General features: G+C 41.4%; 1 protein-coding gene across 2 annotated transcripts in view; it reads left to right on the top strand.

Annotated features, from left to right (window-relative positions):
- LOC311239210 (uncharacterized protein) overlaps window positions 1–15774 on the top strand; it is a 31079-nt gene extending 15305 nt beyond the window's left edge. The window contains exon 4 of one of the 2 annotated variants that reach the window (XM_084327502.1): window positions 13969–15774. In XM_084327502.1, the coding sequence (XP_084183628.1) occupies window positions 13969–14894 (926 nt within the window). In that variant the 3' untranslated portion in view covers window positions 14895–15774. Of the gene's footprint in view, window positions 1–13965 lie in introns of both variants that reach the window. The other variant, XM_084327501.1, reaches the window with a different exon arrangement.
- The last annotated feature ends 746 nt before the right edge of the window (window positions 15775–16520 follow it).

The raw sequence follows: 16520 nt of genomic DNA, 5'->3' as shown, positions 1-16520 counted from the left end.
GTGTGGATCATTGGAGTAGGGTATATCTGCAGTGCTGAAGCCCCATACTCATTGATTAATGATACTAATACAAATCTATACAATCACCTGTTGTTGAATAAATACCATTACTTTCTAGTTATTACTAAAAAACAGTATATATAAAACAGTATTTGTAAAAAAAAAATATATATATATATATTTATAAAAGATTTATATAATATCGTTTTTTTTTTTTTTTTTTTTTTTTTTTTTATGTATGCACTGGTATCGGATAAGTATCGGTATCGGCCGATACCCAAAGCTTAGGTATCGGAATCGGATCGGAAAGGAAAAAATGGTATCGGAACATCTCTAGTATAAATGCATGTATGCTTAGATTAATGGATATGTATGCATGTTTGATTATGTATGAATGTATACGATGAGTGAAATGTTGTGTGTATGTGTGCGTGCGTGCTGCCCCGGCGTCAGTGACAGACCCACTCTGTCACAGTATGAATATGTGAATGAAAAAGTATAACGTTCCCACATCCTGAACGATAGATAATTGACGTTGAATGGGCCATATAGTAATGTCAATTTAGCAATACAATTTAAAAAGTTATAGCTCTGCAAAGAAGGGGAACTTCTCCATAGACAAATAGAGCTGGCAGAGGACGGTATAATGATGTACATAAGCCTGGCAAAGAAAGTGTTAATGTCCCCATGGCATGGACAAGTCTTCTTTAAACAAGTCAAGAAGAAACATCACAATAAATCAAGAAAAAAAAAAAAAATACACCATGAAATCCGAAACAACACTCGCAGACATACTGGGATGTTATATATCAGTGTTTCCCCTGAAAAAAAATCAACAGCGGTGCTGTGCTGGAATCCATATTTGTGCATGCGCACGTGCTGTCGGAATCCATATTAACGCACGCTGCCCTCCGGCAGCGTGCGTTAATATGGATTCCGACAGCACGTGCGCATGCACAAATATGGATAACTTAAAACTACCTTAGACTTGTTTGAGGTTATTCATGCTCATGTTCATGGAGTCATGTGAATTAGCTAGGATGTTTTTGGTGTGTCCGCTGACACTAGAAGTGCTCTGGTAGCTGCATATTTGTACACTACAAAAAATTTAATCTTATCAAGTGAAAATATCTTGTATTTGGTACAATAAGTCCAATATTGAGTAGAGTTATCTTGAATTATCTTATTCCACTGGCAGATAATTTTGTTTATTTTTTTCTTGATTTTAGTCAATTTAATCTTGTTTTAAGAAAATGTTAACCTTGTTTTCTTAAAACAAGATTAAATTGACATCAGAAGAAAAAAAAAGCTAAATTATCTGCCAGTGGGATAAGATAATTCTACTCAATATTGGACTTATTCTACCAAATACAAGATATGTTCACTTGATAAGATTACATTTGTTTGCAGTGTAGTTGTAATCAGGGTAAATGTGAATGTAAATGAGATTAATGACATGCCTCAACACTTAAGAAAATGTTGAACAAATGTTGTTTATTTCCCCCCTTTTTTTTTTTTACATGAAACAAACAATACAGTAACAGTAATAATCAACGATAAAACACAGGACAATAACAGAAATAATAATAACTAGGGATGTCCGATATTATCGGCCTACCGATATTATCGGCCGATATCGGCATTAAAATGTGATATCAGAAAATATCGGTATCGGTTTTCAAAATTTTATTTAATTTTTTTTTACATTTCTATAACCTTTATTTACCCAGGCAAGCAAGTAAGAACAAATTCTGATTTTATTTATTGTCAAAAGTATGCATAATGTTGTGTTAATTCCACAACAAGAGATATGTAATGTTAATTACCTGAAAAAAAAAGAAAATTGGGGGGTGAAACCCTGCATATATCGGTATCGGTTGATATCGGTATCGGAAATTAAGAATTGGACAATATCGGTATCGGTAAAAAAGCCAATATCGAGCATCCCTAATAATAACAATAATGACAGTCCAGTAATTAAATCAAAATAGAAGTAGATTAAAAGACATACAAATAATAAATACAATACATGGGCTCTTGCTCGCTCTCGCTCTCGTATTGAACATACTGTAGATATTAGGGATGCACCGAAATTTCGGCCACCGAAAGTTTTAGGCAGAAAATGGCCAAAAATGGCGTGTTGTTGTGATGTCATCAAAACGCGGATTCAGTCATTACATGCGCGCTGTGAGCTCTTCAGTCCTGCGTGATACTCCTCTTGGGACTCGGGTGTCGCGCTGTTTCTATGTAAACTCTGCGCGCAACAAGTCCAATAAATGCGTCTTTAACATGCTTTATCCTTATTTACTATATGCCCGTCGCGGTTAATCACTGAGTGATCTAATATGCATATTATTCAGAGCGAGAGGGGGAGGGATTGTGTTTCTCACATTGACGCTGTCAAAGTCAAGAGAGCGCATTCATCTGGGGACTAGAAAGGTGCGCTCAGTAGAGCACAGATGTCTCTCTCTCTCTCTCTCTCTCTCTCTCTCTCTCTCTCTCTCTCTCTCTCTCTCTCTCTCTCTCTCTCTCTCTCTCTTTCTTTTTAACAGATTGCAGAATGGGTACAGTACAGCTCAATACACACAATTGTTAAGGGGATGCAGACCAGAGAAAGACTTTCGTCTTGTTTACATCAGGGTAGGGTTGGGCACCGAAAACCGGTTCTAATAGGAACCGGTTCCTAACTTCCGGTTCTGGAACCGGAAGTAACATATTTGAATTTCGATTCTAAATTTCGATTTTTTTTTTTTTTTTTTTACTTTTTTTTTACTTTTTTTTTTTTTTTTTTTTTACTTTAATACCCTAGTTACAGTACAGCAACCAAATTAAACTGTATCAAGTCAACTGAAAATGTGAATAGTATGATTTTCTTTTTGAAATAAAAAAAAATAAAAAAATCTCCTTCGAAATAAGCTGTGACCTGTTTTGACCTGCACCTCAAAGAATCGGAATCGAGAATCGTTTAGAACAGGAATCGATATGGAGAATCGGAATCGGAACCGGAATCGTTCAAATCCAAACGATGCCCAACCCTACATCAGGGTCCCCCATTTTCAATTCATCAGGACATATATGACATACAGATAGACAGTAGTGCTACATTTATGACATACCAGATTTGCAAATACAGTACTGTTTGTGATACAAAAATACCCATAATAGTGATTATTTAAGTTAAGTTTAGCCATAATCATATATTTTTCCATAATCGGGTAGCTGAACAACATTGGTAAAAAGAATTCTATTCTATGAATCATTTTCGGCATTCGGTTTTCCAACTGTTTCCTATTTTGGTATCTGTTTCGGCCAAGAATTTCCCATTCGGTGCATCCCTAGTAGATATAGATGATTTAATAGATAATATAAATAGAAAACATATACATAGATACATAGAACATACTGACTGTCTAACATACACAAATCATAACACTACAACAGTACAACACTGGTAGGGGGCCCATTGATGCTGAGACGCATACAAGCGGCCAGATGGTCTCCCTGCAGCCTGTTCCTCAGGTCAGTCTTCACCTGTAAACACGGAATCAATCACTGCATCAATTTCAAGATCCTCCTCATCACCTACAAAGCCCTTCACTCCCTTGCCCCCCGGTACCTAGCTGACCCCCTACATCCCGCCCCGGAGGCTACGGCCCTGACTCCGGTCTCCTCTCCATCCCCACCACCAACATGCGGACTGTTGGTCCCATAGCCTTCTCTGTTGCCGCACCCACCCTCTGGAACTCACTCCCTCCAAACATCCGTAGTGCTACATCCCTGCACAGAGGATTTCACCTGTCTAATGAACCCTACGCTTTTGCAGGGGACAAGAAGCCTTCAGTCGACTCCTTCAGACATTAATACTTTCGCGGCCACTTGGATGCGTCTAAAATCACTCTAAACGGCTCAGCAGACTTGCATAGTCCGTGGGGCTGTTTGTAGCGCTAAATCTATACTTTATAGTATTGCTATCTGTCCATTCTCATTGTCAATTGACACCATAAACCGTCCCTTCAAAATGGCTAAAAGAAATAATGTTTTCATCAATACGTTCTCATTTTATAGCGTCTTGAATATAAGCATTATAAGGGATTTCGACTGGAATATTTCCTGGAAGGCGAGATACAGGCCGCTAAGCTACTAACGTTATATCAAATGGCATTTCGGCTATACAGAAGCTAGAGTTAAAACTCAAACTGCATATGATCGGTATGATGGTCCACCATGAATGCATGAAAGAGGGGGGGGGGGGGGGGGGGCGGGGGATCTCGTTTCTGATTATTGATTACCAATAACCGCGTTAGCCTCAGTAGCCACATTCACTGATCGGGTGGATGGCTATCATAACAAGCTCTGATCAGCATGTCATTTACGTGTAAAAGATCTTACCGTGGGCCGGTTGGATCCCCCAAAGCATTTCCCAGTTATCGATTGCCATCTGGTAGATCGATATGTCCATTGGCTGATGATATATTCCTTTACTGCACACTGAAATCTGCATCCCAAAACGTATTCCAAGCTACAGGCTGCACATCCAGAATCCAGCTAACTGGAAACTACATTGAAAGTCAAAAAAAGACTGCACCGTTCTGCCACAGGGCACACTGCATTATCGAGACAGCGCCCCTAAGAGGATCTGGCCGGTAATGCACTTTTCAGAATTTGAAGAGGAGGGTAGATCTGCAGTGCAGCTCGGTGACATCGAGTAGGTTATTACAATGGAATAAAAGCCAAAACAACCTTGCCACGGACTAGAGGATGACATCTTTAAGGGATTCCCGCGGGATTCCCACGGGATGGCAGTCGGTTTCACTTTGAATCCCGTGATTGGGCAGGACCGGGAGTAAAAGTCAACGGGAGCAGAAGGGAGTGGGAACTATGACAACAAAATCAACAGGATTTGGACAAGAGTGATACATTGGTGCATCACTAATGTAAATGTTTGGTGGTTTTATATTTAACTAAGGCAGACATCAGGGCTGTACAGCATGCTATGAAAAAATCAGTCTGTGCGATGAATGAATTTACTGCACTAGCACCCGTGCGATAGGCATTCGGTTCATATCGATACTCTTATTTTAAAAATCCTGTGGCAAGTCTCATTTCCGCCCAAGCGCAGCTCCAGCCATAATATCTATGGTTCCGGCAGCTAGCAACCAGAGGTGTGGACTCGAGTCACATGACTTGGACTTGAGTCAGACTCGAGTCACGAATTTGATGACTTTGGACTTGACTTGACCAAATCAAAAAAGACTTTGACTTCGACTTTGACTTTAATACCAATGACTTGTGACTTCACTTGGACTTGAGCCTTTTGACTTGAGAAGACTTGATACCTTGGCTTCCCCCATGCCCAAAGATAAGTTATATATTAAATACTGAATGGTTCGTTAGTTACTGCGTTATTTTTATGTAGATTGGTAGCGAGCTGCAGCGTAGTTCTCCTCTCCGGTCTGAGACCAATAGGGGTCCAGCTGCAGCGCCGGAGAATCCTCTTACTGGGCAATCCTGTGGCAGCCACGAACCTTCTTTCTATAGAAGCAGCTCGGATGTTCAATCAATCAATCAATCCAATAACACACGCTCGTCGCTCACTTAAAACAGCGCACCTCCCAGCTGCTATATAGAAAGTAGTAGGTTCGTGGCTGCCACAGGCTTGCCCCTTGAGAGGATTCTCCGGCGCTGCAGCTGGACCCTACTCGTGGAGACACGCTGTGCTGTGGTGTTTACTATTTGACCGTCATGGCAGCCCCCACTAGTCGCGTTTTTACAGATGGATATGGTCACAATTTCTCTTTTGTCAAGCACAAAGAAAAGATAGTTTTAGTTAAATGTAATTTGTGTCTTGGCTCAAAGATCATATCTTCTGCCCACTTTGTTTGAAACAATCCGACAGCATCCAATGAATTTGCGCCAGAGAAGAAGTAACTTACGAACATTAAGAACAACGGATCCAGTGGGAAATTATACCAAATATTGCTTCGTTTGCTTATAAAAACTATGTGGTGGTCAACAAAAAACGAATTGCAGAAAATCACAGATTGAGACGCAACAACTTCCAACTACATTTGAAGCTGCATAAATAACGGTATGTAACTTGGTTTATAAACAATCAGAAATGTCTTGCTTGATGAAAGCCTAATGTTACGAAGGATCAGATTAAACCGAATATATATATTTATTGATTGATATATATTGCATAATATTTGTATATCGTTTGATATCCCTTGTATATTCCTTGTACATATACACGGAATATCCCTTTAGCCTAGTACAGACCATAATATTTCATTCTCCTATTGGACAGCGGTCCACCAGGCGCCATTGCCATACCTCCAAGGTCTGGTTCAAAGTCACCGCCGGGGACTTGCCTGGACATGAACGGTTCTGCGCAAGGATATGAGACAGGAATAAAGCTGGTACTAGTTTGTTCACCTAACGTATAAATACGGCGCAGGTGAATACAGAAGTAGAGTTACCCAATAAGTTGAAGCCTCCTCACCCACGATACAACGTGCGGTGAAGTATGGCCTGTTTGGCCCCAAATAGAGCATTGAGACCGCGTGCGAATTAATAACTGAAGTATCAGAGTTTAACGCTGTACCGTCGAGTTCGACCGATTCTATTAAGTCAGTAATAGTCTATTTGTGTATAGTGTATCGTGCGGCTACCGTTCTACAGTGACCAGCATCACCAACGTTTCCTCGTACCAGCTAGAGTGCTTATCCAGGCTGGGCTGCTTACCCTGGCGCTTTCACCCGAGGGGCCCTAGACGAGGACCGTGTGGATTATGTACACTGGATAACCTACCAACGACTGCATAGCCCTTTTCGGCTGGATTATATTTGCTTTTGGTCCTGTAATTGATGGAGCGGAGAATCGCCGACACCCACAATTGTGTGGGATTTACCCTGTGAGGAGCCACGTCGAGTCCGCCTCTCAGAAGCCTGAGGCCGGCTAGCTTTCTTCCATGCGGAGCTGCATGCTACAGAGAACAGCTGTATTCGTCTGCGGATCAAGATCTTATTGCACCGTCTCCTGTACTTGGAGTCTCCTTATCATCGTTGACCCAGACTCTACTACCGACAAATCCTCTCCCCTTGCTGGCTTACGACCGGAGGGACCCTACCAGTATCTCCCGCTATATTACCAGAGTACCATAGATATAATTCCTAAGATTCAGGTTGTATTATTATCTCCCGAGTAATATGAGAATGGACATACGTTATTGATTTGCCTACGCACATTCCTTTGCCTTATAAGCGCATCTAAAGTAAAGTATATTATGTACTATCATTGCTGCTAATAAATACTTAAATCCAGTTGTGTGGAACCGAGTCATTGTGGGAAGTGTTCATCATAAGATACCTGTGTACTGTATGGCCAGTAGTAATGTACATAAGACGGTAGTGGTTTAATGATACCATACTTATCAATACAGTCAGGGAATTGTACCCCTCAGTTACACCTAACATTAATGCTGCTCCTTAAAAAAAATTATTGATTGAAAATTGTATTAAAGATTGCAGAATGGGTACAGTACAGCTCAATACACACAATTGTTAAGGGGATGCAGGCCAGAGAAAGACTTGCATCTTGTTTACATCAGGGTCCCCCATTTTCAATTCATCATGACACTTATGACATACAGCTATACAGTACTGTTTTATCAAGACATTTATGACATACAAGTATTACAGTACTGTATAAGAGACATATATCATAAGAAACAGAAATATATACTACATTTGAAGGGGAAGGGGGGTTGGACATTTACAGGGGCCAGTTTTTAATTGCAGCCACCCGTAGGTGCTATTTGAGAGCGGTTTTGAAGGAGGGTAGGGATTTACATTATTTTACGGCTATGGGTAGGGCGTTCCACATTGTTGTGGCATAATTGCGAAACGTGTTTAGTCCCTTGTTTGAGACGAATCTGGGTTGAACATGATTTGTGGAACTCCCTCTGGTGTTGTGGTCCTGGAATTCACTGACCTTTGGGAAGTATTTCGACATGTAGGTGGTAGTGTATCTTGTAGACCAGGCCCATTGCAAGTTGATGTACTCTGTTGTCTACTCTAAGCCATCCTAGGTTGTCAAAATGGGCAGGGGTAAGGTCAAGCAGTAGTCTGACCAGTTTGTTTTGTGATGTTTGTAATCTTGTTTTTAGTGCCTTTGAGGTGCTTTGGTACCATGAGGTACAAGCATAGTCGTAGTACCCTTGAATGAGTGCTCCTGCCAGAGTCTTCAGGGTATTCTTGTTTACCAGTGAGGAGATACGGTACAAGAATAGAGTTCGTTGGTTGACTTTTTTTTGATTACATTGGTTGCCATTTTGTCACAGGATGGAACCCAGGTAGGTAATTTCATCTTTCCTTGTGACAATATTTCACCCACTGTAACAGAGAAGCCGTTGGCCTTGCTGAGTTTGTTATTTTATCCAAGAGAGAGAGAGAGAACTCGCACACGAATTAGGCCCTACCTAATTCTAATACCTAATAAACGACCTAATATATGAAATGCAGAGATGCCTCGTCATTTCAGTACAGATTTTTTATACCCCAAAATTGATAAAGGGTTAAGGTTAGTTGAACCGAGGTCTGCTATTATGGATCATGTGCCTAGACTGTATATACAGGGCAGGCAGACGTTAAATAAATGATTGGTCCAAGTGGGAAGACAATATGTTGGTTATTGTTATCCTATACCTTTAAAATGGATATGGTGATCCTTATTCTTTTTTTTCTCAATATACTCCTGAACTGGTTTTCAAGCAGCTCTTGCCCAATTGTATCTAGTTGTAAGACTGATTCTGAATATTATTACATTTATAGAAATTAGATTATGTTTTGCCAACAAGTTGATAATGAAACTTTTTGGTGAAACGCGTATTATGACTTGTTTAGGACTTGAAACTTAAAGGTTAGGACTTGGGACTCGACTTGGGACTTGTCAGTCTTGACTTGGGACTCGACTTGGGACTTGCCTGTCTTGACTTGGGACTTGACTCGGGACTTGAGTACCAAGACTTGCGACTGACTTGAGACTTGCAAAACAATGACTTGGTCCCACCTCTGCTAGCAACGTTCGGTTCATATCGATACTCTTATTTTGAAAATCCTGTGGCATTTCCTCCCAAGCGCAGCTCCGGCAGCCCAACAACAACAGCGTGCTATGTTATGTTAGAGTGCGCATTTTGCGACCAGGAAATAAGTCCCTGCCTGTTTTTCCCTGCAACGCTTCCAATGCATCTTGCATCCTCACCAAAACGAACTAGTTAGCTGCTACCGGTAACTAAACTAAGCTAACCCGGCTCAGAGGCAGAGAAAACAGTGAGGAAAGGGAGGGGGCGGAGAGCCTCAGCCTCTCTTTGTCCCTCTCTCTACGTCAATTATTTTAAGTAGGTGAGGTCAAAGGAGTTTGATAGTATTATTTATCATGCAACATATAAAAAAAAAATAGGAACTGTTTGGGAGAGGGCGGTAGGGAGGGGTTTTAGGTTGTGTGTTGTGAGTTCCAAAAAGTTATTTCAAGTTTAAAGCTCAATATATCAAAACGTGGCACTTTACAGTGAACAGGAGGTCTATTTGTATTAAAACAATAGATTGTTTTTCATTTAAATGTCTGGAAGAGCTAAATTTATTTCTTTCAAATTATATTTTCGTTACTTTTTTTGAGTTGATCTAAATGTTACTGATTGTGTTGAATGGGCTTATGATATCATCTCATATCGATTGCAGGCACCTGCATCATATCGTATCGTGGCAGACTTTGTGATATTGGCAAATATCGTTGTCCAAAGAATCGATATTGTATTGTGATAAAACGGAGCAGGATTGGTAAACGGGAGTGGGATGGGAGTGGGATTCTATAAAAGTTTTGCTCGGGATTGGGATCAGTCCTCTGTGGGAGTGGGATTTTTTCGAAACTCTCACTTGGGATTGGGATGGGATTATTTCTGTGGGAGTGGGAAGGAGCGGGAGTCAAAATCCACTCACATGTCAGCCTCTACCACGGACATGTCCGTGGTTGGTCCTCAACCGTTGGATTCGAAACACGGATTTATCCGTGGTCGGGCGGGATTGTGTTAAGCACCCCCCACAGCCCAAATAAAATATATATTTTTTTGAATAGTCTAGTTCATAGCAGCGGCGGTCCTGATTCAGGGAAACACTATGTTATATACCGGTACATGTTATAATAAATGTTATAATAAATAATAAAGATGCCAAGACTTGGTCTGTAAAGCCTTTCACATTTCCTGCTCACGTTCCCAAAATGTCCCGCCTATCTGTGGGAAAACAGTAATTGACTAGTACGGATGTCCAGCCTCGGCTATATAAAATAAAAGAATAAAAACATGTGTAATGTCAATCACAGAGAAATAGTGCAGTATAATAGTGTAAAGTCAGTCAAATGCTTTGGTAAAGAGATTTTAATTTTTAAAAGAGCCTTTTAAAAATGTCTAACGTATTGGCTTCCCTAATATTGTTGGGTAACGTGTTCCACAGTTTTGGGGCATAGTTTACAAAGGCTGCATCACCGATCTTCTTATGACTCTTTCTGGTGACTTCTAATAGACCTGCATCTGATGATCGCAGTGTTCTGGCGAGTGTGTAGTTTATTAGAGAGTCAGCAATTTAGCTGGGTCCTTGTCCATTTAGAGCTTTGTATGTGAGGAGAAGCACCTTCAAATCAATTATAAAAGTTACAGGAAGCCAATGTAGAGTAGCTAAGACAGGACTAATGTGTTCCTTCCTTTTGGTATTAGTTCTGACATAATCATACATCTAGCAATGCTGTATCATTCAGATCAAACTGTCAAATGAGGTGTTACAGTCAGATCAAGTATTACTCAAGATCCAGCAATATCATAATATCAGACTTACTCAGAAACATATTTTAGGTTCAACTTTAGGTAGAAAAGAAGCCGCTATTTTGTAGACTGACACTATTCACTATTCACATGCACACAAGAATCAAGGACCATTGCAATGAGCTTTTTCATGTGATATCATATAAAGACGGAAGTCCAAATTATACATTTAAAGGCACAGTTTCTGCTAAATCTGACTGGGTTGTCTTATTTCACAGTTTTTAGTGTTCATATGCCCATTTTGGTATATATGGGATGTTTTTGCTTGCATTCCATGCTCCATTAATTTCTTCTTTGAGCTGCCTGGTGAGATTCCGGTGATGCCGCTCTCCCCACAAGGTTTTGAGTACAGTTGAGGATTATTTCTAACATGTTGTAGTACCTACTAAATAAAAAAAAAAAAAAATTATTGCTGTTGTTCCCCTTTAATACTATGGTAATATCAGTAGCCATAACATACCACCAGTTAAACTGAGGCCTAGTACTTGGCATCTCATATCTTGAGGATGTACCACATTTCCATACACTGTAAAGAAGTACTGTAAAAGTACAAATCTGCATTTTTTATTCTATGTTGAGATTGTTACACCCCTAGCACACTTAGCCATTCTTACAGTCTACTATAAGATTAAAGATTAAACTGGACTTTGAAGAAGTCTTTATTCATTGCACACATTGACAATGTCGTAATGCAGTGACACACACATGCGATGGGCGGCACACACAGATACACACACATGCAATTTTTCTTTTTGGGTCGCAGATGAAATGTTCCCCTCTGCGTTTGACCCATCCCATCGTCCTTTCCCCCAAGGGCAGCCAGGAGCAGACATGGGCTGCGCGCAGCGTGGGGCCGTGCCCCAGGGACCAATCCAAGTGCTCCTGTCCGCCAGGGTTTCCGTTAGAAAAAATTGTTGCCGGCCTCAGTGTCCGGTAGATTTCAATCTACCGGTCAAATGAGAGAAATTCCGGTCAGAGTTTATTGAGCTTAAAAACAATTGATGGGCAAAAGAATGACAACAAAACAAAATAATGACATCATCAAGGCATGTAGATTTATAATATTTTTACTTAAAACTAGGCTACTTTTGCGTATAAAGTCATTATATTCCAAATAAAATAAGTCCCGAGACTCGTGCTGCTGCCGACTTTAAATCAAATAGGTGTCTGTGGGCAGTCGCCCGACATTAATAAACAACAGTCTGTTATAATCACATTTTTATGAGCTAACAAATTCCGTTATATTGGACATTTGTATTAATTATATCAAGCGAAGAACTGAGAAATTTGGCAGAGAGAGACGGCAACATTATCGTGGGTTTGCGTGACGACTCTCTCTCTCCCACCTCCCAATGACTTATTTGCGAGAGTATGTCGATGCAGAGCAGCAGATTCAGCTGTTATTGGCTCTTTTCTGGGGACCGCACAGCAGCGCCCCCACCCAACATTGAATTGAAAATGGCTGAATTGGAGTACTGCTGGAGTACTGCATTGTGCTGCTGCTGCTCCGGCTCTGCAGCTTCACAAAAGTTCGCACACCCAGCACTAAGCTCTCGCTGACAACGTCGTTGTCATTATTAGAAGCAACGATGAAACAAATGTAATGATTGTTTCGTTCATCGCATAGGCTATTTAATTTGAGCCTATTTTAATACAATTCAAATAATCAAATTGTGCTTAGACTCAGGGAATTATTTTCACCGGACATTAACACTTTGAGCGCCACGCCTGGTTTTCCGTTTTACCGCTTGAATGCCACCATCGGCGCCAATGTTAACGTTAATATCGCCTAATCTATGTTTTAAATTATGGCTATGTGTCTAATCTGCCCATCGCATTATCAAAGACTATTTTCCAGTCAGTGCTGTGAAGGCAGATTGTTTTTTTATCGCGTTGTTTCCGTTTCAGAGCAGTTAGAAAAGCCCCCGTTTTGATATAAAAAACAGCTCATTCTGGAGCATTCTATGAAAATCGTCTTTTAGTGGAATATTCCACAACGTTGATATTCGTCTGCCTTTTTATGAATCGTTTTCAAATAAATGCTAGATGATCAATATTATACGTGCACGCAAGCACATTACGGCCGCGCACTGATAATCGCTCCGTTGATTTCCTTACGGACTTTTACAGTGAAACCGAAAGAAGACATTTCACAAAACAGCTTATAACTTCATCAAACTTACTCTGATTATCCTACCACTGATAACATAGTGGTAGCATAACATATTACCTGACATCAGATGGTATCCAACTGGTATATTCCAATTCCTGATCACCATTCGAAAAAATCGATACGTGTATGGATCCAACGCGATACAGTAGAACTCTATGATCCGCGGGGCTCTGAGGCTCCAGAATGAACTCTGGTAACCCCGGCTGGATCAGTGAACTGGAAAATGTGGAGTACCGGATTTTTTTCCCCTTCATTTTCATTGAGTCCATTCCAAAATCACTTATGTCATCTGGGAGACGACAGGGGGCGCTTTTTTCCACAGTGATCGCCGGCGCCCCTCGGCTATACTCGGGTAGGCTCGGGTGATGCAATAATTTTTCAGATCAAAAAAAAAATAAATCCGAGAAATCTCGTGAGTGGCATTCTACGTCACTATTAAAAACCCGAGAAATCTCGTGAGTGGCACTCAAAGTGTTAAGACCGGAGAGATTAAATATGTCAGACTTCAACAGATTTTGCCGGTCAAATACCGGTAATTACCAGCTAACGGAAACGCTGCTGTCCGCCTTTGTCAGGGACGCGACAGCTTTAGCGATCTGTTCTGCATGTTTTTCCATTGGGTTTATCTTATCGGGAGGGGAAACCCTTGCGAGCACAGGGGGAGAACATGCAAACTCCACACAGAAAGGCCCGGGAGATGCCCCACCTGGGTACCTGGCAATGGGGCAACCTGGTCCCCAAGCGGGAATCGAACCCTAGCTGTGAGGCGACAGTGTTAACCACTACACCACGTGCCGCCATAATGATTTATTTTATTTATACAATTCCGGCAGGTTTAGCGTTGAATTCATACATCAGTGTGATTATGTCACTCTTTATTCATACATCAGTGTGATATGTCACTCTTTTATTTTCCCAGAAGTCTTTCATCATGTCATTGACGAAGATACGAGGGAATCCCTGGTCGATACGGAAGCTATTGCGTCAGTCGCCAAACACGAGGTGGGAGAGCAGGACGACAGTAGGTCCTGCACCTGGGTAAGTGGGGACATTCCCAACACCGGTCTCGCAGCGATACCTAAAAACCTGACGGCCAGCAAGATATCAGAAAACAGCCCTGGATTACCGGAGCCCGTCGGGTATGACTGCATGATGTACGAGCCACAGATCCAACACGAGCCCCCGACCGACGACCCCGGGTGCTCCTACTCTTTGAACACAAGTGTAAGTATCTCAGCTCCCTCAGATCCGGGGAACTCATTCCCTTTTGTTCTCAGCGAAGTGGCTCATTCTGTAGCAGAGCATCAGCAACAGGCCGCAGCTTTCACAGACAACAGGCAGAGGGCGCCGTTGTCCGCAGATGACACCCAAATGGCCGCCAGTAAAGACATCCAAGCGGTACCCAGTGCTTTTGTAATGAGGGAAGACTGGGCCTCCCAAGACGGCTATAGCAGCGGCTCTAACTTCACCAGAGAGGAAGGAGGCAAGTCGTTCATCTGCAGCTTCTGTGGTAAGACGCTGGCGTGTTTGAAGAACTTGAAAACGCACATGAGGGTTCACACCGGCGAGAAGCCGTTCAGCTGTCCGCTCTGCGGCAAACGCTTCTCGGACTCGAGCAACCTGAAGCGGCACCAGAGCGTGCACACCGGGGAGAAGCGCTACGGCTGTGTCCACTGCGGGAAGCGCTTCGCACAGTCGGGATCCCTCAAAGTCCACATGAGTGTGCATTCGGGCTGCAAGCAGTTCAAGTGCCCGATCTGTGGCAAGACTTTCATCTCGTCCCTTCACCTGAGGAGACACATCACTATCCATGACGGAGAAAAGCGCTTGTCCGCCACTTTTCAGTGATATTTTATAGGCTAACTAACACTATGGCCGCTGTTCTAACACTCATACTCATTCAGTGAAGGTACTGCTTTGTTACAGCAATGCAGTGAAAAAAAATGTATGTCCCGCAGGTTTGTATTTAGGGATGTCCGATATTATCGGCCTACCGATATTATCGGCCGATATTGGCATTAAAATGTGATATCGGAAAATATCGGTATGTTTTCAAAAAAAGAAAAAAAATCTATAACCTTTATTTACCCAGGCAAGCAAGTAAGAACAAATTCTGATTTAATTTATTGTCAAAAGTATGCATAATGTTGTGTTAATTCCACAACAAGAGATATGTAATGTTAATTACCTGAAATTATTCCGTCTGCATATATCTGTATCGGTTGATATCAGTATCGGAAATTAAGAGTTGGACAATATCGGTATATATCGGTATCGGTAAAAATGCCAATATCGAGCATCCCTAATTTGTTGTTATGGTGAAGAGTGAAGAAATTGTCATGGTTTGGATTTTTGCAATACTGCTATCTTATTAATTATGTTGAAGTGGTGTTTGTGATCAATATAGAAGCCTAACTGTTGTCGCTATGATTTTGTAATAAAGCCCATATCGTTACCAGTTGCAATTCATCGATGTTATTCATTGTCGAAGAGTTGTATGAAAATGTTTTCCCCACTACACACTGTGTTGTACCCACACTGGCACAGTGTGACACGATTAAAGGGATGGTTCTGATTTTACTCACCAATGATGCTGATTGGAAGAGTCCTTTCTCAGCACTATCTGTGCTGTTCCTCATTTTAGCTACAGCTCGTTAGCCACAGACCAATGCAAAGTCTATAGAGTCTAGTGTTATAGAGGTGTGTAATTATGGAATTATTTTCTCCATCTGGCCAAAAAAAACTTCAAAAATGTACAAAAAGGGGTTGAAGGAACATCTGAATATTATATTGTAACTTGTGTATTGTAATCATTGTATTGTATTTTCACTTACACTCACACACGCATACACACACACACTTACTCATACTTACTTCTTACTCTCACATACTCCAACAAGGTCCTTACATTGATCTTGTTTTCCAACTTGCTATATGTAATATAATTATGTTTATTATTATAGGTGGATGTTTCTTATAAGCCTTCTGGGCTTTTCTGCCTCTTCCTGCACTGTATATCTTTTGTACTTTACAGTTGTCGTTTTTATACTGTGTGAAAAAATTAACTAAACTAAGTCAATGGGGTTAAGCTCCGAGTCCTGTCTGTACAAGCTGACTGAAGACTAGTAGATTTCAGTTGTCTTCAGTCAGCTCGTACAGACAGGAGCTTGATCCCATTGACTTTGCATTGTTTTGTGGTTAACGAGCCGGAGTGAGTATGAGCAACGGCATGGATTGTGCTGAGAGAGGACTCTACTGATGAACAACATAATTGGTAAGTAGCAAATAGGGCATAGGGATCCAACCCTGGATCCCTCCCTCTCATTCGACCCCCACGTCCGATTCGTCATCAAAACATCATACTTAGGAGCACTAACAAAATTAGACACTGCCTCTCCCCCCGCTGCTGAATCCCTCATCCGCGCCTTCATTTCCTCCCGCCTAGACTACTGCAACTCCCTTCTCACCGGCATC

This window comes from Notolepis coatsorum (genome assembly GCF_963971535.1).
Source record: "Notolepis coatsorum genome assembly, chromosome: 13".
NCBI classification, from domain to species: Eukaryota; Metazoa; Chordata; class Actinopteri; order Aulopiformes; family Paralepididae; genus Notolepis; species Notolepis coatsorum.
The sequence above is the reverse complement of the archived record's forward strand: the minus strand, read 5'-3'. Positions and strand labels throughout refer to the sequence as shown.